This window comes from Aspergillus steynii (assembly GCF_002849105.1).
Source record: "Aspergillus steynii IBT 23096 chromosome Unknown P170scaffold_6, whole genome shotgun sequence".
Taxonomy (NCBI): Eukaryota; Fungi; Ascomycota; class Eurotiomycetes; order Eurotiales; family Aspergillaceae; genus Aspergillus; species Aspergillus steynii.
Genome location: NW_020194403.1, coordinates 134,069 through 157,670, shown reverse-complemented (window position 1 = coordinate 157,670; position 23,602 = coordinate 134,069). Strand labels below are relative to the sequence as shown.

General features: G+C 55.4%; 6 protein-coding genes across 6 annotated transcripts; 3 read left to right on the top strand and 3 right to left on the bottom strand.

Annotated features, from left to right (window-relative positions):
* Window positions 1-3,394: 3,394 nt before the first annotated feature.
* P170DRAFT_362060 (uncharacterized protein) lies at window positions 3,395-3,778 on the top strand (the record flags this gene model as incomplete). Its single annotated transcript, XM_024844504.1, has 1 exon — window positions 3,395-3,778. One exon carries the CDS (start codon window positions 3,395-3,397, stop codon window positions 3,776-3,778), a length of 384 nt encoding a protein of 127 aa, XP_024701650.1.
* Window positions 3,779-4,597: 819 nt separating this feature from the next.
* On the bottom strand, window positions 4,598-6,440 carry P170DRAFT_411558 (MFS transporter; the record flags this gene model as incomplete). The annotated part of the gene is made up of 2 exons (XM_024846899.1): window positions 4,598-5,431; window positions 5,512-6,440. The coding sequence occupies 2 exons, from the start codon at window positions 6,438-6,440 to the stop codon at window positions 4,732-4,734; spliced, it is 1,629 nt and encodes a 542-aa protein (XP_024701649.1). The 3' UTR covers window positions 4,598-4,731.
* A 920-nt stretch (window positions 6,441-7,360) lies between these two features.
* P170DRAFT_457035 (cytochrome P450) lies at window positions 7,361-9,163 on the top strand (the record flags this gene model as incomplete). Its single annotated transcript, XM_024851678.1, has 5 exons — window positions 7,361-7,408; window positions 7,482-7,632; window positions 7,700-8,142; window positions 8,226-8,469; window positions 8,532-9,163. 5 exons carry the CDS (start codon window positions 7,361-7,363, stop codon window positions 9,161-9,163), a joined length of 1,518 nt encoding a protein of 505 aa, XP_024701648.1.
* A 229-nt stretch (window positions 9,164-9,392) lies between these two features.
* Window positions 9,393-9,872, bottom strand: P170DRAFT_477227 (uncharacterized protein; the record flags this gene model as incomplete). Its single annotated transcript, XM_024853428.1, has 2 exons — window positions 9,393-9,727; window positions 9,857-9,872. 2 exons carry the CDS (start codon window positions 9,870-9,872, stop codon window positions 9,393-9,395), a joined length of 351 nt encoding a protein of 116 aa, XP_024701647.1.
* A 554-nt stretch (window positions 9,873-10,426) lies between these two features.
* On the bottom strand, window positions 10,427-11,981 carry P170DRAFT_363559 (FAD/NAD(P)-binding domain-containing protein; the record flags this gene model as incomplete). Its single annotated transcript, XM_024844582.1, has 4 exons — window positions 10,427-11,308; window positions 11,376-11,570; window positions 11,630-11,868; window positions 11,921-11,981. The coding sequence occupies 4 exons, from the start codon at window positions 11,979-11,981 to the stop codon at window positions 10,427-10,429; spliced, it is 1,377 nt and encodes a 458-aa protein (XP_024701646.1).
* Window positions 11,982-12,815: 834 nt separating this feature from the next.
* P170DRAFT_465890 (acetyl-CoA synthetase-like protein) lies at window positions 12,816-23,195 on the top strand. Its single transcript, XM_024852365.1, has 9 exons — window positions 12,816-13,090; window positions 13,184-13,303; window positions 13,357-15,012; window positions 15,059-15,900; window positions 16,128-16,344; window positions 16,415-20,108; window positions 20,223-21,585; window positions 21,798-22,783; window positions 22,874-23,195. The coding sequence occupies exons 1-9, from the start codon at window positions 12,854-12,856 to the stop codon at window positions 23,161-23,163; spliced, it is 9,405 nt and encodes a 3,134-aa protein (XP_024701645.1). The 5' UTR covers window positions 12,816-12,853; the 3' UTR covers window positions 23,164-23,195.
* The last annotated feature ends 407 nt before the right edge of the window (window positions 23,196-23,602 follow it).

Here is a 23,602-nt window from a genome sequence, read left to right as displayed (position 1 = left end):
CCAACGTTGAAGATGGAGAACCTTGGCGCAAAGAGGTCTCAGCAGTATGTTTTAATTTGCACCAATGTCTTCAGAAGCCAACCTAGCCAGATTCACAAGAGACCCGGCCACGAATGCCAGACAGGACGATTGTTGTCAGCGGCGCATTTCACAAGATATTGTGACCTGGCATGCTCGAGGCTTGCATCTCCGTGAAAATTATTCCGTGCAACAAGCGGACCTATCTTGACCTATATTGTGTCGCCATTCAGTCAGCCAACCTTCCACGTTGAATATCCCTTTCTTGTCAGACTGCAGCGACCGGGACTCGGCGTATGTGGATGAATTATATTATGTCGCTCGTTGGGCGTATTCCGAGCAATGGCCTTGGGGGTGACAAGAGATTGAGACCGATAGTACACCGTAATGCCGCAGCGATAGCAGGGGAATGGGATATGAGGAGGAAGAACGAAGGGGATGTTCGAAGGGGATGTTGGTCATGTTTGTCACATTTGTGGGGTTTGTTGGGTTTGTTGGGTTTGTGGGGTTTGCTATGTTTATCTGGTTTATTTACGGAGATGCCAGATTGGGATTAGTGCCATTCTATTTGTGGACGGACTGTGGCTGCCTTACGGATCAGGCCAGCAGGCGAGGTTGCACCGCCCGGAGAGGGAGGAACTCAATACCATCTCACAGGCCTGGCATAGCCTCGACAATTGTTGGCCATACAGGCAACAAGCCATCCATGGAGTAAAGCACCCTAGCGGAGCTACACCCCAATTATCATTTGGCACTTGAAGTCTCGTAAGAATGTCCTGAGGATCGTGTGCGTGATAGGTCTGGCCTACGTTGCACTAGAAACACCGCTGACTGCTAATCCAAGAAGTCGCAAGGTTGACACTATATATGGTTGCACGGATGTCTGTCTGCTATAACCGTACAACCAAAGGGGGGCTGAAGAATACGACGTAGGCGTATCTCGGGGCATTTTCGGATTCTGACAGGGTCTTTGAACCAATCAAACATTTATAGTTGCATTCTCTTCCTCTGGTGGGAAGTGAAGGCTTTCTCAGAGACTATTGAAAACAAAGTCATATGCACAAGTCATGGAACGAGAGGAGTACGCGCATCCGTGTGATCTAGAAGAGCAGATGGCATGGGTTTGATTTCTAATTCCGTGGTTATACCAAGAGGAGACAATAAGGACTTGTCCACCATGAACACCTAAACCGGCTCGAAAGGTTTCCCAGCATGATATACGGTGGCAGCTTGCTCGCATACCTTTATTTGGAGGCCATTTTAGACGGCACACAACCGAAGGAATCTGGTTGCACGACTTCTAGGTGGAGACCCTTAGCTCGGGGCAAGGAAGACATAAATACTGGCATTAAGGGCGGCGGGGAGGGCGGGTGTGAAGTGGAATCTATTGTGGATGACACAAACTCAGTGTGGTGCTTGAGCCCAAAAGTATGGAGCCATATGATACCTTTGCCAAGTACACATCAAATGAATTTGTATAAGCCTATGCTTCTTACTGTTATCCTATTACCTTTGCCAAGGCAATCTCCTCGCTTTGAGCAGAGCTTGAACCAGACAATATTCGAGATTGGTCGGGCTGCTCAAAGACCGGGGACGATCCCAACAGGAAGTCCTCCTTTTTGGGGTACACCAATCCATAACCAGATGGACAACAAAGGTTTGAGTGGATGGAACAAAAGGCGCATTCTAATTCTGGAAGGCCTCAATATGATCATGAGGTTTAAGAAAACCAAAAATGAGGATAGCAGAAGGTTCATACCAGGATTATTTTGTGGTTAGGATCGCCTTGAGGTAGAATGGGGCCACCTGATCATCTGGTTCAACTCACTGTGAGGCCCTACCTGAAGACCATGATCATGAATTGACCTAATGTGTTGCTGACTGATCCGAGACCATGATTCACTAGTTGTGTGTGAATGCGAGAGTATAGATCCTACCGATATCAGCAGATTAGGAAATCACGACGACGACAGACTACATGTCTCTCCTACCTGTCAATAGGAACACGAGAAGGTACCCTGATCGCGTAACTGCTAACCAAAATAACTTGATACGCCAGGCGATGACTGGGTTTTCGCCCCCCCTACCCATGCCTATATCCACCAGATAATATCTGATCTTACAGCCGACAGTTATCCGCGAATCGTTTGTATCCATTCAACTCGAGTCCGTTCCGAATCGGACGGAAAAGAAAGCCTCCCACAGGTCGTTTTGAGGCGGCTGGTAATTGATCGGATCAGCGAAGCGATTGGTATGTGAATACACGGCGATGCTGAGGCAATGCGGGCTAGACTGCCAGCCACGCATCCCAGACCGCAATTTTGTCAGGCATGAAAGCTGTTTCCAAATCCGTCCCAAAGAAGAGCTGTCAACACGGCTTACTGAGACATGTATAGCAGGGCTGATGCAACCCTATACCATAACCGGAGGGATCTACACAGAGGCCCCGTGATAGGAGGAGACGCCGAGGGAGCGTAACGCCGATTGGAGCTGGTAAAGGTATCAGAATGGTGAATGGTGAGGATACTTCTTGAATACGATGTTGGCTTTGGGTTTCCAGGCGTGGAACCAGCCCAACACGAGAATCCGATGCTGAGCTGCGCCCCACGGCGTCCACATGTCAGATTCCATGGTTTTCATACAGCACTCTACTCTCGTCGTATTGAGCAACAGCAGAGCGCAGAAATGAGAGATATTCCGATCTGACTGATGATGGGATGCCCGATTCCTCGGTCAGTATCTGGTCCGCGTCTCCGGGTCGGCGAAGACATCTGCCTCCATCGACTGACGGTGAATACGAAGAGTGACTTTCAGGAAGCTAACAAGCGACAGAACAAGTTCATCGGCGAATATCGATCTCGACAGGTCCTAAACCTATGATGCAATCGATTCGCCGTCCCCGCGATATTGTCAGAGCATGACTGCAGGTGCATTGCCAAGGAACCTTCGAATATTGGGAAGCCTATGCGGACACGAACTGCACACATCGGGATCCCTGGTTCACAGCTGCATGTCTCAGAGGGAAAGGTGAGTCTCTTCATTGTGAACAAGGCTTTCCAATGTTTGACCTGGCAACCCGGGCTAGAAGGCGGGGCTGAGTATAGATGCCTCCGGCACTATGAGATTGAGAGCTCCAAGAATAGCCACAGCAGGGAAACCGCAGGAGGCCTAAACAGGGAGATGTTCACCCCGAGGAGGACAGAAAAAGATATAAATACCGTCCATGCGCTCCTCGTTGGGATATCCTATCCATCAGCTTCATCACAGCAATCCCCAGCATACAAGCCATCCAGACTTTTGAATCTCAATCAGGTTCCTCCACAGCATTTTCCTGAGCATCCTCTAGAAACTCAAGCTTTCGTTTTTAATACTCAAGATGAAGTCTTTCACTGCCATCGTCTTCTCCCTCCTTGCGGCGTCCGTTTTTGCTGCTCCCGTCGAAGAGCGCGCCCTCCAGGTGACCGTCTCTCTGGCCAACGATCAGTCTGGAGCCAACGCCGGCGTCCAATTTCCTGCCGACGGCAACAACAGAAGCATTCGCACGCTCTACGGCAACACCCCTGTGGGCGCCGGGGGCACCGTCCTCGCCTCGTCGGCGCAACTCACGGCCTTCCCTCAGACCATCAACTGCGTCATCAGGAACAATGGGGCCGTCATTGCCACCCTGACCGCGCAGAGAACCTTTGCCGACCTCGACGGCAATCCGAATGCGGCGATTCCCGTGAATCTGAACGGTGGTGTCATCAACTGCAGGGCGTGATGGGACTTGACCCGCTCTGCCACACGATCAGGATAGGACGTGGAATGTTTGGATGTTGTCGAATGGGGACAGTGATCAAGGATGAATTGCTAGTACATGCGAGCTGTTGATAATTGCAAGTCATAGTTAGATTACGTGGTGTGCTTAGTTTTTGGGTTTCACCAATCGAGTCCTCATTTTCTTGGAGCGTTGCCCTTGAGATGTAGACGGTAGAGTAAAGTATCTTTGCCTTGGGTATGCACGAAGACATTCATGATCCGAGCAGCGAATCTACGCAGTAGGAGGCTTATTTCCTTTCTCCGGTTCAGGCTCCCGAGACATGGGCGGACGGTATCGGGAAGCTTCTCCGGATCCTCAACATGACGTGAACTGGATGCTAAAGATATCGCGCACAGCACAGACAGGCCGGAGAGTAAGAACAAAGAAATGGCATTTGCCGCAACTGGATCGCGGCCGGGGAGTTTAGTCGCCATGTGGATCACTTCCACGAGACTATCATGCAAGTGGCTACCCGGAGACTTGTGTCGTGACGTCAATGGGTTGGAGTGCCCACGGGTGAATAATGAATCATGACTCTTGCGGCTCCTGTGGGAAAGATGATCGATTGCAGCGCTATCCGGACCAAGTATTGAACCGTGGGTTGGGGGCCTATGAAGCTATACGAGACACGGGGCTGCACCGCCACCGATGCGTAGGTGGCAAATTACCTTGAATGATGGAACGGTGGAACGGAGTAAGTAGCCGTTGAATTATAGACAAAGGAAAGACAGAGAGAGTGTGTAATTACCATTCTGACGATGATCCTCACTATGGTCTATTCCCGTTAAACTAATATCTGTCACGACGTGCGCTAACCCTCCTTTCACCCTGAAGAAGTATTATTAGATAAACCCTGAGGAGAGATAATGAAACCACAGCATGCCGACTGTCGCTCGATCCCCTGCAACCGATCATTAGACATGTCCGGGCTCCTGCCTGGTTTCTTCACCGGTCGTCATCTCCGGTTGGTCTTTCGTGGGCTCCGGGGTGGGCTGAGCCATCTTGCCGAACAGGGCCTCCATGAAAGCATCGGACTCGGCGGCGTAGTGGCAGCGCGTGCGGATGGCGGCACCGTAGCGATAGAAAAGGAAGGGCATAGGTACGCAAACGACGGCCAGGAAGGCGGGAATAGACGAGGCCCAGTGGATGCCGAGATCGCGATACATGTAGGTGGTGAACAGAGGAAAGACGGCGCCGAAGATGGAGCGCAGGGCCGCGTTGGCAGCCAGCACGGAGGCGGCGTAGATGGTGTAGGCGTCGATGAGGTAGTTCAGCACGGGCAAAAAGACCATGACCATGCCGTAGCCGAAGGGGACGCCGGCGGCAATGGAGGCCATATAGTGCACCGATGGCGAGTTCGTCCACGCAAACCAGAACAGACCGGCGGGCAGAGCGAGAGCGGCGATGAAGGAGTCGGGAAGTCGCGCCTCCGGGGGCACGCGGCCTTGAATCGCCAGGACCTTCTTCTTATACCGGAAGTACATGGGGAAGGTGGCCACGACGGCGAACAGAATGCCCACCAGGATACCCACGAAGGGAAGACTGCCGATCCCTTCGCTCCAGCCACGACCCTGCTGATAGACGATGGGATAGGCGGCAAATAGCAGGTACAGACTGCAGGCCATTGAGTTCGTTAGCAATTGCACGGCAGATGGAAGGGGAACCCTGGTCAGCAAGGAGGTTCGGTGACTGACATTCCGTAGATAATGGACAGGTAGATGGACAGGAGCAGCACGATGGGCTCGCGAATCAGCAACACCCAGGGTCGCGACAGGGCAGTCTTCAGCACGGCGCCGGCCGATTTCTTGCCCTGGTCGACGTCGACCTTGCTGCGATAGACCTTGCCCGTGATGGACGACAGGCGCGCGGCGCGCTTGCGCAGCAGGACAGGGGCGTAGGTTTCGGGCAGCGTAAGGATGATGATGATCCAGAGCAACCCCGAGAAGGCGGCCAGCAGGCCCTCGACCCAGCGCCATCCGGCCGACTCGGACAGAAAGCCGCCGATAATGGGCCCCAGGGTTGGCCCGAGAAAAGGCGCGGCGCAGTACAAACCGCTGGCCAGTCCGCGACTGATGGCCGGAAAACAGTCGGCAATCACGCCGCCAGCGACGGCGAATGGCGCCGAACCCAGACAGCCGGCGAAGAAGCGCAGGATAATGAGTGTCCAGATATTCTGCGAGCCCGCCGACGCGGCCGTGAACGTGGTCAGGCCAAAGGAGCTGGCGATGAAGATGAATCGACGACCGTAGATCTCACTGAGAGGCGCCCAGACCAAGGGACCAACCGCAAACCCGACGACAAACAGCGAGATGCCCAGGATGGCCACCTCCTCGCTGATGCGAAAGTCGGTCACCACCTCGACGATGCCGCCAGTGTAGGCGGACGAGACGAGGGCGACGGCCATGGTAGCGATGCCCACCAGGAAGGTGATCAGCCACCTGGCCACGGCCGAGTACTTCATGGGATCGCGCGGATCATTCTCCAGCCAATTGACCACGAAGGGATCCTTGTCGGTGCCGGCGCCCTCGTAGGCATGATCGATCACCGGCTGCGTGACGGCACCCTGATCGAAGATCAGTCGCCAAAGAGGCGTCTTGGTCGACTGCGGTGCTTCGCCCGTCATCTTGTCCGGTCGATGGTCTGCAGAGGAGACAACAGACTATCGAGCTCGTGGATGGCGACAATCGACCGGCATAAGAATGTTCGATGCAGCCCGACGATCCATGGCTGCGTTGGGAGAAAATTTTCAGCGCGGTTCGGTCGATCCCCGAGAACGATTAGTCGATTGCTGCGTCTAATACTCTGTATGCTGACCATGAATCACGCTGAGGTTGATGCTCAGTGCGCACTACCGGGCCACGGACTGCGGCCGAGATCGAACGAACAAAACACCATGTCGCCGGGCCAGCATTACGCTCACAATCATTGGTAGAGGTACGGCGGACCCAGGGCACGCACGGCAGCAACCCTATGCAAGCCGTGGATGTGATCTGTCGGTGGAGCAGCCGATCTGGCCCTAAGAGGGTCGAAAAAACCTGAGATAAGACACGACCCACTCGAACCAAGCCTGCCAGTTCCACCCGACCGCATCCTGCCAGATGCTGGCTCCTCAGGGTCGCCAATGAGCTCCGGCGGCCAGAGGACGACCGACTCAGACCGTCTCAACCCAATCTGAGAGACGGAAAAGGCCTCCGTCGCGAGTGACATCACGGCCAGCCCGGCCCTTCAGATGCACCGCCAATGTCGATCAGGGATCCATGGTCGCCGGGAAGCTGTATGCAGTAAGATCGCCAATGACGCCAGATATTTCCACTTCCCAAATGAGAAGGTGGGAAATGACCTGGTTCTCTCGCTGCGCAGTCCCGGTGACGTGGCGTGGGTGACTCCTATTCCCTGCAGACACACTATTGAAAGGACGACAGTACGAGAGTATACGTCGCAGGACACAACGCTGAAAAGCAACAAGACCAAGCACGGCAAGGCCAATTTACCTCACCAGAGAAGGAATTCCTTTGCCTTCGAGCAACCCTGCCCCAAAGGGTCATGAGCTTCACGCTGGCTGCCGCCGTGACGGCGTCTCTGCTTCTATATGTGTGTTCTTAGGCTCGGTATCCGTTCGATATCACATCACTTGTGCTGGGATACTAACCGGGATTGGCTGCAGGTCGGTGCCTTGATTGTTTATCGACTGTTCCTCCACCCCTTCGCGAAATACCCCGGACCCCGGCTGGCGGCCATCTCGAACTGGTATACCACGTTTTACGCCTGGCGCGGGGACCTGCATCTCCAGGTCCGCCACTGGCATGAGCAGTACGGTAAGAGCTGATCGACGACGATCACGATGCGCCTGCCCGGCCTCAGTTCAAGGCTCACGACGCGCAGGCGATGTCATGCGATTCGGACCCAGCTCGCTGAGCTTCAATACTCACACCGGGATGGGCGTCATCTACGGCGCGCGCGCCAACGTGCACAAGGCCGAGGGCTACGCCTCGATGAGTGCCAGCCGACGTACGCCCAACACCATCACCGCGGTCGACAAGACCGTGCACGGGTTCAAACGGCGGATCATGGGCCAGGTCTTCTCCGATCCGGGCTTGCGATCCGTCCAGGAGCGCTTCCTGATGAATATCCGCGACTTTACGGCCCTGCTGTGCCACGACGACCGGCCGTGGAGCACCGGGAGCGGTGAGTCTGAAGATGGTTGGGGGCCGACGAAGGATATGGGTCGAATCTGCGGCTGGTTGGCATTCGACATCATCAGTGGTCTCTGCTACGACGAGGACTTCCACATGTTGCACTCGCCCGAGTTGCGATGGTTCCCGTCCGTCATCCAGAAGATCGGACAGCGGACGATGATGGCATGACCTCCTTGCCTCCTATTCGACAGACGAACTGACCATATGGACAGTGTATCGTGCAACCCAAGGTGTTTGACTGGAAGATCGACCGCGTGCTGCTGGCGACGCAGTACCGGGAGATGCTCGAGGCCGGCAGTTGGATCCGCCAGCGCGCAGAGACCCGGGCACGCCTGGGCAACGACATCAAGCAGAAAGACCTGTTCTACACGATGATGAACGCGACGGATCCCAAGACCGGCCAGACCTTTACACAGAAGGATTTGTGGCTGGAGTCGATGCTGCTGCTGACTGCTGGTATGCCCTGCCATGCATCGACTTGCCATTCCTGCATCCAACGCTGACACAAAAGCTCACAGGATCGGACACCACGTCCACGGCCATGAGTGCTGTATTCTTCTACCTGGCCCATCATCCGGATGTGCGTGCTCGACTGACGCAGGAAATCCGGACGGCATTCTCCAACGAGGAGGAGATCTGCATGGGGCCGCAACTGAACGGCTGCGAGTTCCTACGTGCCTGCGTCAACGAGACCATGCGACTGATCCCCTCGGTCTCGGGGGTGCCGCCTCGCAAGGTCCAGACGGGCGGCATCACCGTCGATGGCGAGTATATCCCGGCCGGAATGACCGTGGGTACCTCCATCTACACCATTCAGCGCAATCCGCGTTATTTCTGGGCGGCCGACGAGTTTCACCCACAGCGCTGGATTGCAGACGTGAGGGCCGGTACCGACGAGGAAAGCGTCAAGACGGTCTGGCAAGCCTTCTGTCCGTTCGGCATCGGTCCGCGCTCCTGCGTTGGCTGGCGTCTAGCCTGGATCGAACTCAATGTCTCCGTGGCACGCGCCATCTTTCTCTACGACATGCGCCTGGCTCCGGAAGCTCCATGCTGTGGCGGGCAATCCACACGATGTGATTACGGCTTCAAAGGCTGGATGACCTCCGCCGTCGAGGGACCGTTGGTCCAGTTCCGGCCGCGGCAGTCTTGACTGGATCATGGGTTTGAGCCAAGTCTAGAAACTTTCAGCGGCCTGTGGAAGTCCTTTCCTCTCTTTGTACTCCCCGGCTTTCCAATGAGAAGGGGAATCTAACATGCATTGGTCCGAGGTGGCCGCCATACTTTGGGCCCCTTAGTAGTAGATAGCGAGTGACATTTAGCGAAATCATCAAAGATTTCTTTGAAGCGCTGTGTACAGGTAACCTAATTGTAGGTCTATTCTATCTGACGGGCACCCATGGCTCACATGGAAGCTCCTGCAGATGCTGCGCCAAAACGGATCGCTTGCAGTTCAAGGCCTCCACGGCCTTGCCCTTCTCCCCCGGCAAGTTATCGATGTGGACCCAGATGTCGTCGAACGCGTTCATTTCCAGCTTCAGGTTCCCGACCACAAGTTGCAAGGCTAGGTCTATCTGTAGGGTCTGGCTGGCGATGCCGTGGAACACGCCCAGGTGGATGCCACATACTTCGACCTCCACCATCGTTTCAAACGTGAGAATGTCGACCCAGCCACTCACCTGGTCATGGTTAGCTTGATATGCTTGCATACGAGCAGCTGTCAATGGTCAGAGAGAGGGTTACAGTAAATGCATCGATCGTGACTTGGATAGGGCGGCGTGTTTTGTCGCCTGCTAGGGATATTTTCGAGACGATTCCGTTTCCCTGAAGCTCTTGTACACTATACCTGCCGGGCTGCTCATTGTGCGTGGCGAGAAGAAGGCCTGTTGGCGGTATTTAGCTCCTGATCGGGGTCTAATCACTCTGCCATCGCCCCCATGCCGCTATGATGCATGTTGGTGAATAATGCCAGGGTATTTGGCTGCAACGAAGGGAGACGGGTCGAACTCCGCTGGGACAGGTTTTCCTTTTTATATTCGACAAAGACTCAGGACTCAAGACGTGTCATTGCATGAGAAGTCGGTGAAACAGGCGAGGGTGGTGCCAGCGCCGTCCTCAGCTCCCCTTGATTTCCAGTGACGCGGTGCGATGCAAGGGGGTTAAGATCTAGGAGGTGCCATTCTCAACCAATGAGACAGCTCGGGGAAATGCTACCATACCAGTAAGGACCATCTAAACACTCACTGGCCGTTTATCGAGTTTCTGCTGGCTTTCTGCACGCGATCGTGGAGATCGAACGAAGGGCCTGAGACTTCGGGCAACTTGGGTCCGTTCAATCGCAGAGAAAGTGAGCATCCGCATTCTGCACTACAGGGTTCTATAGCTAAAGATCCCGGTTTTCGCACACATGGCCTCGTTAGAGTCGAGATAGTCGCTCTGCCTTGTGCTGCTGCGAGGCGAGCGTGCCTGGTTCCATCCGTCGTGAGAGAAGACTTCTGGCCTGCGTTGCGATATGGCCATGTATATCGTATCTGCAGGGAGAATTAGCGCTGGGATTATGCTTGACCAGGCCGAGAGCGCAATAGATCACATACTCATTGACTTCCTCGATAGTCAACTTCTGTCCTTTATGGGCTACTTTGTACAGGCTGCTATCTTTCTGGCTGGAGAAGCCGATGCGCTCCGAGAGGTTCTCACGAGCTCGGGCACTGGCTTCCTGTACACGGCTGGCGCGCGGTTTGCGAACCTGCTCGTACAGGCGCAGACCGGCGGCCACGTCTGCGGTGAATGTGTAACGCGGGCCAAAGATGATGCCCAGCGCGGCGGCATCTTCGATGGCCTGACAGGCCCCCTGGCTCTGATCGGGGAGCATCGGATGAGCCGCATCACCCAGAAGACCGGTGCGACCACGATGCCAGCGGGGGTATGGGCTGTGGACGTAAAGGCGCCAGGGCTTTATGTCGCCGGCATGGCTCAACACAGCGCGCAGGGCGGGATCCAACTTGGGGAAGGGCGCCAGAAGCTGCTCTCGCGACCCGGAAAAATCCCAGCCCTCCTCGGCCGTCTCTCCCCTGGGGTTCGCAAAGAACGTGTAGAAGGAGTGTATCTCACCCCCGCGACAAGCCGAAAAGATGATCTTGCTCGGGCCGTGGCCGCCCCAATACTCCAGGGCGTTATGAACCGACATGTCCGGGAGGCCGAGGCGACGCACTTTGGCCGTCGGAATGATGCAATGATACGAAGTCGATGTGGCTGCTTTCCGTTCGGGATGGATCCCCAGGGACTGACGCACGGCGGACTGCATGATGAAAGATAGACCTTTTCGTCAGGGCTGCTCACGCATATTCAGAGAAAGAAAATCTCACGCCGACACCATCAGCGCAAATCACCAAGTCATGGCGCGCCCTGGTTACACTTCGGAACGTCACGACCCCCGTACGATGGTCGACGGTTTCACAGGCATGATTTAGCTTCAGGACCGCTGGTTTTCCTTGTCCGGGACCGGTGGCGGATTGCATCAGCATGGCGTGCATGTCCACTCGGTAGAAGTTGTAGTAGGGCTGGCTCGTCAGCCTGGTCCTCGTTGGCCAGAATGGAGACTCGCGTATTTCCATCGTACGGCATAGTCTGCCAAGTCATAGACATCCTGGACCTCCCCAGTTTCGAGGTCGTGTCGAATCAATTTCTCAATCACAATCGGCCGACCCACGCTGATATCGACATTCCAGTCTTCCAGCCACCGGGTGCCATTGGCGCCACAGCTAATAGAGGCGCCCACCTCACCCGCATAGTCTGCTCGTTCGTATATCGTGACGGCGTGGCCTGCCCGTCGTAGCGACGTCGCAGCAGCCAACCCTCCTAGAACAGGCGATTAATGCCCTTGCACAGCGCTTGTGGTGGAAGGCCTTACCGATTCCACCTCCAATGACGGCAACGTCGAGCGGCCGCCATCCAAAATGCTGGGACTCCATTGTTCAGAAGATGAAAGAGGATAAAGTTTTTAGAGCGTCTGTGGAAAGATTATGTTGGACGAGTCCAAATTGACTTTATAGAAGGCCGGATTGATACTGCCAGCTAGGATATGCTTGCAAAGGGGCTGTTGGCACGGAAAAATGACCGCAACATTGGATCCAGTCGGTGACGAATAACCCACACCCAAGCCTTCGGATCTTCCTGCATTTCACACGGTGTTGCTCTTGCAGATCCTTGCATTTATAGTTTCCGGTAAGGGATAGGGAACACAAGGGCGAGTATATCACCACTATCTTGACTGGCTTCTCTGCTAAGAAGGACGCAAGGGATACGGCCACAGAGGCCTGAATGAAAAGCCGAGACACGGTGCTTAATTTCCTAGGAGAAGCGGTATAGACTAGGCGATGCGAACCGTCACCTGCCACCTGTACGGGACGGAGAGAAAGAAAAAAGAAAGGGCAGCTTCGAGATGCTGGATGGTGCATGACGGAAGATGGATCCAATTCTATGCTGCAGAGCTGTAGCTGAAATTAGACAGGCACGCTAGGAAATCAGCTGTTGGCGACGTCAGCCATGGAGAGTGTCTGGCCGAGGTCCAAGAAAAACATCGATTTCGAGACCGCCACCAAGAAGGCATGGCACAAGGATCCTTGCAATCGTCCAATTGGTTGACTGCAGGTAGACGATGGGGACGAAGATGACGTCCTGGCCACTGATAGCCGTCAACATTTCACCGCATTCACCGAAACCAACCCGCGCCTTAAGATATCGTTGTTTGCCAGCCATTTCAGAGAGTAATCAATTTACTGAATCTACGTGCCTGAAATTGCCTGAAGTACCAGGCGGATCGGAATATACATAAAAGACCGAGATGAGTGAAAGCAAACACGAATTGAACGAAGGCATATTCCCGTTTTTGAACGACCGAGACGAGGGGGACGGGACTATTCTGGTCCATGAGATCGAATCCTCGTCGGCGTTGCTAAACAAGACGCTCGGTTTCTGCGAGTTACGAGACATTTCTGTGACGCGATTAGTCCAGGCTGGCTGGGCCATCGTCGTAGGGCAATATGCCGAAACGGACTGTGTTGTAATGGGCGCCGCGGAGGTGACGGAGCAGCGGCTGTCCCAAGGCCAGCTTGATCTTCAGCGATGGTCATTGACCCCAAAGATCCGGGTCGAAGACTTTCTGACATCGTAGGAAGGCCAGACCGGTGTCGACAAGAGCCATGGGACTGCGCATAACACGGTGGTGCTCACGGCTTGGGACCAAGACACGGAGGAGACGCAGTGGCTCAATCCTGTGATAAACACAGGAGAGGTATGTCATGGAGACTATGTTTGTAGCCAGCTGGGGAACTGACAAAGAGATAGGGTCACGGTGCCCACGACGTACTCGTTCTCATGAATCTGAACAGCTCGGCACAGTCGATGCGGCTACGACTGGTTTGTACGCGCCAGACAATGTCAGACCGACAGGCGAGCAACGTCGCCACCACATTGTGCCAAGCGGTACAAGAGCTGGCGAAGAGCCCAGAGCGACAGATCGGTGACCTGAGCCTGTTCAGCTCGCAGAACCTGACCGATGCGCAGAAGTGGAATAAAAAACCATGGAACGGGACTGGGACTGACAGGCTGATCCTGGATGTGGTCCGAGAGCACGCCAGGCAACGACCAGAAGCCACGGCAATTGACGCCTGGGATGGACAGCTCACCTATGCAGGGTTGAATTGGATGATCGCAGGGCTTGGCCACCGTCTGCGTGCCGCCGGTGTTGGGCCGGGTGTAATGGTCCCCGTGTGCTTCCCACGTTCCCTGTGGGCCATAGTGGCCGAAGGGGCCGTGATGCAGGCCGGAGGCGCTTTTGTCCCCGTTGACCCTTCGCATCCGGCTGAGCGAATGCGCCAAGTTGTGAACCAAACACAGGCTCGCTTGGGGGTGACTGCGCCGCCCTTTGCAGAGACGATGGCCGCGCTGGTGGAGGAAGTAGTCGTGGTCTCCCCAAGCCTGATAGACCATGCGGTGGGCGACCACAACGTGCGGAACCTGCCACTCTTGTGCGATATTGACCGCGACAGTCCGGCGTACGTGCTGTTTACCTCAGGAAGCACGGGGCAGCCCAAGGGATGCGTCGTATCCCACCGGGCGTTGGCCAATGTGGAGGCGCAAGCCGATGCCTTGCACCTCGGACCGGGCAGCCGGGCGTTGCAATTTGCGTCATACAGCTTTGGCGTATCCCTAATTGAGATATACTGTGTTCTGGTGGCGGGCGCCACCATCTGCATTCCATCAGACGCGGACTGCCTGAATCGACTGACGGAAATCATGCAGGCGATGCGCATCAGCTGGGCATATTTGACGACAGCCACGGCCGGATCGCTGAACCCCGGGAGAGGGCTAGCGGACTTGCAAACACTGATCCTGACAGGAGAGCCGCTGGGGACGCGACAGATCCGGCAGTGGGCCCCGTGCGTGCAGCTATGTCAGGGATTTGGATGCACTGAATGGGCCGGCGTCTGCTGCGTGTCCCGGCCGATTCAAGAGCCGGTCGACAGAAGAACGATTGGAACGTCACCTACGGCCAATCTGTGGCTGGTCGATCCCGCCAACCCCAACCGTCTGGCCCCAGTGGGCAGCGTGGGCGAGCTGGTGATTGAAGGGCCGGCCTTGGCCCTAGGCTATCTCAACAATCCTCCTAGAACCGCCGCAGCATTTCTGCAACAGCCGGACTGGTGGGAGGCGTTGCGTCCAGGTGTACCGTGTCGAGTATACCGAACCGGCGATCTCGTGCAATATGAGTCCGACGGCAGCCTTCGCTACATCACGCGTCGAGATACACAAGTCAAAGTGCGAGGCATGCGCGTGGAGCTGGGCGAGATTGAATACCAGATTCGGCGCACGGCATCTTTGGACCGCGTGATTGTAGAGGCCGCCACTCCGGCGGATGGGCATGACGGGCCAGCGCTGGTTGCATTTCTGCAATCCGGGGCCATCTCAGACCTGGGTCATGGTGGCCTCAAGACGACAGACGTACCGCTCCTGGGGAATCAGGACCCCAAGCGATTCGCCGCCACAGGAAATCGTGCATCCCCGAAGCATGACGGAGAAGGCCCTCCACCGGCTGTTCGCGACCGTCCTGCAAGTGGACGGAGCAGCATTTGGCATTGTGGACAGCTTTTTGCGCCTCGGGGGTGACTCGCTCCTGGCCATGAAGATGGTAAATCGTGCAGAGGAGCAACATCTGCACCAGCTGACCCTTTCCGATATCCTCGCGCACCAGACGATTGAGAAGATCGCCGAGGCCATAGGACGGGTTCAAGAGACACCAGTGAAGCAGGCTAACCCTGCCTGGGAGACCCGGCAAGCGTCGTCGGATGTGACCGTCGGCGATGGCGATTTGGCAGCACTGGTGCGCGACACCGCCGACGTCAAGCACGCGTTCTCCTGCTCACCGGTTCAAGAAGGGATACTGGTCAGCCAGATTCGGCGCCCGGAACTTTATCAGATGAAATTAGTGTGGGAGATTGTCGCTACCACCGGTGGGCCGCTGGATCCCAGTTGTCTAGAAGACTCCTGGCGACGAGTATGTGCTAGGCATTCTATCCTCCGCAGTCGATTCTACACGAATGCTACTTCCCAGCACTTCGCCGTTCAGGTGGTGTTCGAAGAGGCCTTCCCTGATGTCACCCGGACGCATGGCGTGATTCAGGACCCAACGCATCTGATGGAGCAAGCCCAGGATTCTTGTAGGCCACGACTTACTCTGCACATCCGGTCGTCGACCTGTGTTTGGGCGATGCTGCAAACTTCACATGCGATGGTAGATGCCGTGTCCACTTCGATTATTATGCATGACTTAGCAGGATTCTACGAGGACGACATGAGCCCGGACCTAGGGGTCCTATGTGAATACCGAGAGTACGTGTCCTACCTCGCGCACCTCAATAATGACGAGCATCTGCAGTTTTGGGCCTCTCATTTGGCTGGCCTTGAGCCATGCCTTTTCCCCAAACTGGAAGGACTGGACCAACCGAGCCGATTGCACTCGGTCTCTCTAAAACTGGACGCGATGTGCCGCTATCAGGGATTGACCAGGCCGTCGGGCCCTTCATTAATATGGTGTGCCGGATAGATTTCGCACGCAGTTCGTCGCTTCAGGACACCGTGCAAAGGGTGCAGGCCAATCTGATTGAGACCTGGAGGCATCAGCGGGTGCCTTTGTCGCAGATCCAACACAGACTCGGCCTCAAAGGTGAACGCCTATTCAACACCAGCATGACATTTCCTCCCGGCCAATCAACGGAGAGCTCCAACCAAACGTCCATCACGGTGAAGGAGCTGGATCGCAGGGATCCCACGGAGGTAAGTGTCGTATCACCGCTGCCACAAGCCATGGTGGATCGTCGTAGCTAATGGAAGGGGTTCTGTCTAGTATGACATCATGGTGGAGATGGAATGGGACAGCAACGACAGGCATGGGGCTATCAAGTACTGGTCGTCTCTGCTGTCATCCGAACAGGCGACTGCATTGGCCGACGCCATTTGCCTGGCCTTCTCCCACATCGTGAGCCAGCCGGGGTCTTCGCCGCCCCAAGTGGACCTTTTCGGCCCCTCCGACACCCGGCTTGTGAGGCAATGGAACCAACACGAGCCCGAGGACTGTGAGACGTGCGTGTACGAGCGCATTCTGACTGTCTGCCGAAGTAATCCAAATGCGATTGCAGTGGACTCCTGGGACGGTCGATGGACATACAGCGAGTTAGATGCAGCTGCCTCGGTGCTAGCCCGGCACCTACAGACCCGCGGGATTGGACCGGAAATCTTTGTCGCTATTTGCATGGTCAAGAGTCGGTGGACACCGGTTGCAATCCTGGCCACAATAAAGGCTGGGGGCGCCTTCGCGCTGATGGACCCCGGGCATCCAGTGGATCGATTGCGCGGTATGTGCGACCAGTTACACGCGGCCTTGATACTCACAAGACCCGAACAGGCGGTTGTTGGGGAGCAATTGGGCCGTGAAGTTGTGGTGATAGGAGGCGACATCCCCCATAATCAAGATAGGGAGACCAGAGTTGAAAGCACCGTGACCAGCCAGAATGCCTTATACGCCGTCTTCACCTCCGGGTCGACGGGGCGCCCTAAAGGAGTGGTTGTTGAACACCACTCTTTCTATGCGTCAATGATAGCTACCATCAAAAGCTCTAATTTGACGTCGTCGGACCGCATGTTCCAATTTGCCTCCTACTCTTTCGACAACAGCGTGTTTGACCACCTGGTGTCATTGTTGGCGGGCGCTTGTCTGTGCATTCCAAGGACCGAGGATTGCCACAACACGCTTGCAGCCACTATGGCCGCCTTTCGTGCGACGTGGGTGATTATCACTCCGTCTGTAGCTCGTCTCATTCATCCTGCGGAGGTGCCCAGTCTGCAAACGGTATGCTTGACCGGAGAGTCTGTGTCGGCATCCGACCTTCAAACCTGGGCACCCAACGTACAACTATTCAACCTATACGGCCCGGCTGAGTGCTCGATCATCGCCACTGCCCATCATTACCCGGACGAGGCAGCAGATCCGCGCATCATTGGCAAGGCGCTCCAGTCAGTGGCCACCTGGGTTGTCGAGCCGCAGAACCCGGGTCGCCTCGTTCCGGTCGGTGCAGTTGGCGAGCTGGTCGTGGAGGGCCCTGGGGTTAGTCGAGGATACCTCCATCATCGTGTCGGCGAATCCATGTTACCCTTCCTGTCGGATCCGCAATGGTTGTCCGGATTCCGGGTTGGAACTGGCCGTCGAGCGTACCTCACGGGAGATCTGGTAGAGTACACAGTCACCGGGCAACTGCGGTACCTGGGACGCAAGGATACGCAAGTCAAGATCTCCGGCCAGCGTGTGGAGCTGGGCGAGATCGAATCCATCATTCGTGCCTTCGGGGATGGCGCCTGTGAGGCCGTGGTGGACTTTGTGCCTCGACCCGGCCGCAAACCCATCCTGCTGGCTTGTTTGCGCTCTGACGATGCCGCCGAAGGATTGGACCTGGGTGACGGCAGTCTGATTGGTGTCCCAGATGACGCGTTCAGGGAGCATGTGGCACGGCTGGATCATCATTTGCACTCGGTGCTCCCTGCTTTCATGGTGCCGGCTATCTTCTTACCCCTGCGCCATGTTCCCCGATCACCGACGGGCAAGATGGATCGAAAGTCTATACGGCAGGCTCTAGCTGCGCTGACTCTAGACAAATGGGAAACCTCGCATGTAGAGCGCCCGCCCGCAGCTACTCCATGCGAGCAAGGACTGCGAGCTCTGTTTTCGCAGCTCCTGCACATTCCCCAAGGTCAGATCTGGGCTGACAGTCACTTCTTCCGACTGGGCGGTGATTCTCTGCTGGCTATGGCGCTGGTAAAGTCGGCACGTAGCGCCGGATGGCAGGTCACTATGGAGCAAATCTTCCAATCGCCAGTTCTGTCAGAACTCGCCTCGGTAGTACGCCCAGTGGGAGACTCGATCAATATTGATCCTGTGCCGGCCTTCTCACTTATACCCGATGACGCGGTGAAGACCATTCGAGTGGAGGCTGCGCGAGTGTGCCGGCTTGATGCGACACATATCGAAGACATTTACCCATGCACACCTATGCAGGAAGGCTTGATGGCGTTGTCGGCCCGGGAAACGGGGAAGTATACGGCACAATGGGTTTACACGGTCGCCAGCAACACTGACCCGGCACGACTCCGACAGGCCTGGCAGATTGTGGTAGACGTGAACCCCATTCTCCGCACCCGCACGGTCGCTACGCAGATGCACGGCATCACGCAGGTGGTAATCCTGCCGCGAAGCCATCGCCTGCAATGGGAAGAAGCGACGAATGTGGCCGACTATCTCGAGCTGGATAGCACTCGTCCAATGAAGCTCGGCCATCCACTGCTACGATTTGGATGGGTCGAGCCCCAGGAAAGCCTGAAAATATCGCATCTGGTCGTGACAATGCACCATGCAATCTACGACGCCGTGTCAATGAACCTGTTCCTGGACCAGGTAGAAGCCGCGTACCGTGGGGCAACTCCGACAAGTCGCGCATTCAACCAGTTCATCAAGGATCTTACGACTGCGGACACAGATAGGCAACAGGCGTTCTGGACAGCCGAATTCCAACATCTGGAGGCATCTGTTTTTCCTGCTCTGCCGGTGGGGATGAAGACGCCGAGGCCAAGTGCAACGGTATCCCGGATTATGGACATTCCCCGTGCACACAAGGGACTCGGGGCCACGATGACAACGATATTCCGAACCGTTTGGGCGATTGTCCTCGCCACATACACTGATTCGTCCGACGTGGTGTTCGGGGTCACCGTCAGCGGCCGCAGCGCCGCCACCGCGGGCATCGATCAGATCACCGGTCCGACACTAGCCACTTTTCCCCTGCGTACTCACGTAGACATCGGTCAGTCTATCGAGAACACGCTCCACGCGGTCCAGGAGCACGGGGCGCGCATTATTCCCATGGAGCAGACGGGACTGCAACACATTCAACGTATCACTGCTGAGGCGCAGGCTGCTTGTGGATTCCAGAGCCACCTGCTCGTGCAGCACCAGCGACGAGGCGAGCGGGAGCAAAACCTTCTTCTCCTGCAACAGGAGTTCCTGGACTATGCCAGTGTCTCGAGCTACGCCTTTGAGCTGGTATGCGATTTGAACGAGAAGAGCGGAGCAGCCAGCGTTACTGCCGCGTTCGATCCCCAAGTCTTGTCTGAAGACGACGCAACTCGTCTTCTGTCACAATTTGAGCATATGGTGCAGCAAATCTGCCTGGATGCTAGCCACCAGATTAAAGAGATTGAGCTGGTCAGCACCGAGGATTTGACCACTCTTCATCAGTGGAATGACAAGGTTCCCGTGCCATATGAGAGCGTCGTGCACCAAATGTTCCTAGATCGAGTTGACGAGTGGCCGGAGAAGCTTGCAGTGTCTTCCTGGGACGGAGAGCTGACATACAGCCAGCTTGAGGCATCGACTGCCCGCCTGGCGCATCAGCTCCAACGGCTCGGGGTCCGTCAAGGTGCAGTCGTCCCATTATGCTTTCGCAAAAGCATCTGGCCAGTCGTCGCTATGTTGGCTGTTCTCCGAGCTGGAGGTGCCTGTGCAAATATTGACCCGAAGCTTCCCCTGGGCCGAGTGGCACAGATGCTCACGACGATCAAGCCCGAGCTCATTCTCTGCGATTCGGAACAGTGACAATTGATGGAAGGCGCGTTGGCCTACAAGGTCCCGATTCACTGTATTCCGGATATCATGGAAGACGGTCCAGCAGTCGGCAAATCCTTATCGCTACCCTCCACTGTTCCATCAGACGCGGCATTTGTTGTCTTCACCTCTGGGAGTACAGGAGCTCCCAAAGGCATCGTCGTCGAACATGGTAACCTGGCGACTTGTATCCACCATACCCACCGTGCATTGGGCTTGACACCCAAGAGCCGTGTGCTGCAATTCACTGCGTACGCATTCGACGTGAGTTTATACGACACCTTTGCCCCTTTGGTACTGGGCGCAACGACATTCATTCCGTCGGAAGAGACACGTCTGTCCTATCTGAGTCTCTATATCCAACGGCATGGCATCAATGTCGCGATGTTGATCCCGTCGGCTGTGAGTGTGATTCATCCAACGCAGGTACCGACTTTGCAGACCCTCGTACTGCTAGGGGAATCAATTTCACGAGACGTGGTCAACGTCTGGGCTGCACGCCTACACCTTGTTAACGGATACGGTCCGGCCGAGGCCTCCGTCGTCTGCGCAGCGGGGGTTGTAAAGGCGGACACCTCCCTCCTGGGATCCGTGGGCCCGATGCAGGGCACCGTAGGATGGATTGTGGACCGACATGATCCCTCTCGCCTGATGCCTATTGGAGCCACGGGCGAACTTCTATTGGAAGGCCCGATGGTAACGCGTGGATACCTTGACAAGCCGGACAAGACGCGCGAGGCTTACATTGAGGCGCCGAGGTGGCTTAAGCAATTCCGACAACGTAATCAGCCGGGCCGACTGTATCTTACTGGTGACCTAGCCCAGTGGACATCTCGTGGGACGTTGCGCATTGCTGGCAGAAAGGATAACCAGATAAAGTTGCGTGGTCAGCGTATCGAGCTGGAGGAATTAGTCTTTCACGTTCGACAGCACTTTGATCCCGCCAGCGACGTGGCCGCCGAAGTCATCCAGCGTCCTCAGGGAGCCCAAGACTCATCCTTGCTGCTGGCCTTTGTCAATGAGCCAAACGGGGGCTCGATTCGAGACGCGGGCATCATTGCGCCACCAAGCCAGGAATTCTTGAACAAGTCTTCTGCAATCCACCGCAAACTGCAGGAGACTTTGCCTCTTTACATGGTTCCAACCGCCCTGTTGCCACTGACCTCCATGCCACGCACGCAGTCCGGCAAGATAGATAGACGTCAGCTAAGACACGCTGGAGCAGCACTAACCCCAGACCAGCTCAAAGGATACTGGCATCACGGGTACAATATTCATATGAAGCAGGGTCCGGTGAGTCCAGCCGAGGAGACTCTGCAATTGCTCTGGTCAGCGGTCCTTGGTATAGGTGCTGAAGATATTTCACGGTACGATCACTTCTTCCACCTAGGGGGGGGGAGTCGATTGCCGCTATGAAACTGGCCAGCATGGCGCAGCGCCAAGGGAACGACCTACTGGTTACCCAGATCTTTGATAAGCCATGTTTGTTTGACATGGCTTTGATACTCGGCACAGATCCTGCCATGGTTCTGAGCCCCCCCCCCCCCCCCCCCTGCTTCAGCCTGCTGGAAGCTACCAGGGACCGGGCACTGACAGCTGCTTGCGACCAGTGCCATCTGTCTCCAGAGGATATAGAAGACATCTACCCCTGCCCGGCCTTGCAAGAAGGCCTGATGGCCGTCACTTCCAGAGACCCAGGTCAATATGTCGCAACGCATAAGTATACAGTGCCTCCCGGTCTGGACTGGGATCGATTCGTCAGCGCGTGGGAGCGAACCTCCCAGGCACACCCAATCTTGCGGACGCGAATCATCCATGACAATGAAAATGGGAAGACCTTTCAAGTGGCGACGAGGACGCCTGTACGCTGGGAGCAATATGTCGTTGACAGCGAGGATGATGTCTCCAGTTTTGCTGTCAGGTCCGGGTTAGGTGTCGCACTATGCCGATGCTCTTTGCTCCTATCCAAACAGTCTCGGCCGATCTGTTGCGTCATCTCAATGCATCATGCACTATACGATGAGTGGTCGAACAACGTACTGTTTGACGAGCTTGAACGAGCATACCAGGGACAATCCTTGCCGCATCAATCGTTCAGCGCCATCGTAGCATACCAAATAGGTGTCCAGTCCGCAGCGGCAGACTTCTGGGCACAAAAGCTGGCAGACTACGACGCGGCACATTTCCCAGCGCTGCCCTCAGCCATCTATGTGCCAGCTCCAAATTCCACCTGCAGCATTTCAATAAAGCTTCCTCCATCCGCGCACCAGATCACACTGGCAACACAAATTCAATGCGCATGGGGAATGCTGATATCCTTGCATACGGGAAAGAAGGATGTCGTGTTTGGCCTGACGACATCCGGCCGGGGTACGCCCGTACATGGAATCGACCAAATTCTGGGGCCAATGATTGCCACTAGTCCGCGTCGGATGCACGTCAGACCGTCATGTCATGTAGCGGATTTCTTGCAGCAGATTCAAAATCGATATTTCGCCCTCATGGCGTACGAGCACTGGGGGCTACAAAATATCAGCCGCCTCGGAGACTCGCATGCGGCAGCCTGTGAGTTTCAATCGCTTCTGGTAATCAATCATGTTCAGAGAGCGGCAAAGGAGCGATTGTTAAAGGACCCACGACTGCTATCCACAGTAGCTCAGTTCACAAACTACGCAGTTCAGGTTACCTGCACCGTGTTTGGCAATACAATCGAGGCACACGCCACGTTCGACGATCAGGCAATCTCTACGCCCCAGATGGAACGGGCTCTGCGGCAATTCGAGCACCTTCTCCTACAGCTGCGCGGAGCCTCATCGTCCATGACGATGGCTGACTTGGACACAATCAGCGAAATGGACCGGTTGGATTTAGATCGATCAAACACGCTTCAGTTATATCCAGGCTCGGATGCCTGCATGCATGACTGTGTCCGCCGTTGGTACTAACTACAGCCGGACGCACTCGCCGTCTGTGCCTGGGATAATAATTTAACTTACACTAAGCTAGACCGATATTTTTTTTATCTTATAGTGTATCTCCAATCCCGGGGCATAAAAGCAGAGCACTTCATGCCACTTTTTTTTAATAAAACTTGTTTAATAGTGATATACTAGCTTACCGTCCTAAAGGCCGGCGCTATATTTATGTTTTTAGACCCAGGTAACCCCATTTACCAGGCGCGACAGCTTTGTGAATAACTAAAGGTAACTCTAGTTCTAATATTAGATTACTAATTAAGCACCGCTGGGTTACTAGGAGTAAAAATAATTATTATTAATTTAAGTTTATATTATAGTAATGAAAGGGTCAACAGAGCTATTATAAAAGATAATATTTATTTTAATAGCCCGGCCTATACTAGTTACACGTCAGGGTCCACAAGGT

Bases quoted from the DNA above. Each gene is read 5' to 3' on its own strand.
- P170DRAFT_465890 (XM_024852365.1), top strand. From the start codon at position 12,854: ATGAGTGAAAGCAAACACGAATTGAACGAAGGCATATTCCCGTTTTTG. The intron at 13,091-13,183 runs GTGACGGAGCAG...CTGACATCGTAG, and splicing joins TTGTAATGGGCGCCGCGGAG to GAAGGCCAGACCGGTGTCGA. The intron at 21,586-21,797 runs GTACGATCACTT...GGAAGCTACCAG, and splicing joins GGTGCTGAAGATATTTCACG to GGACCGGGCACTGACAGCTG.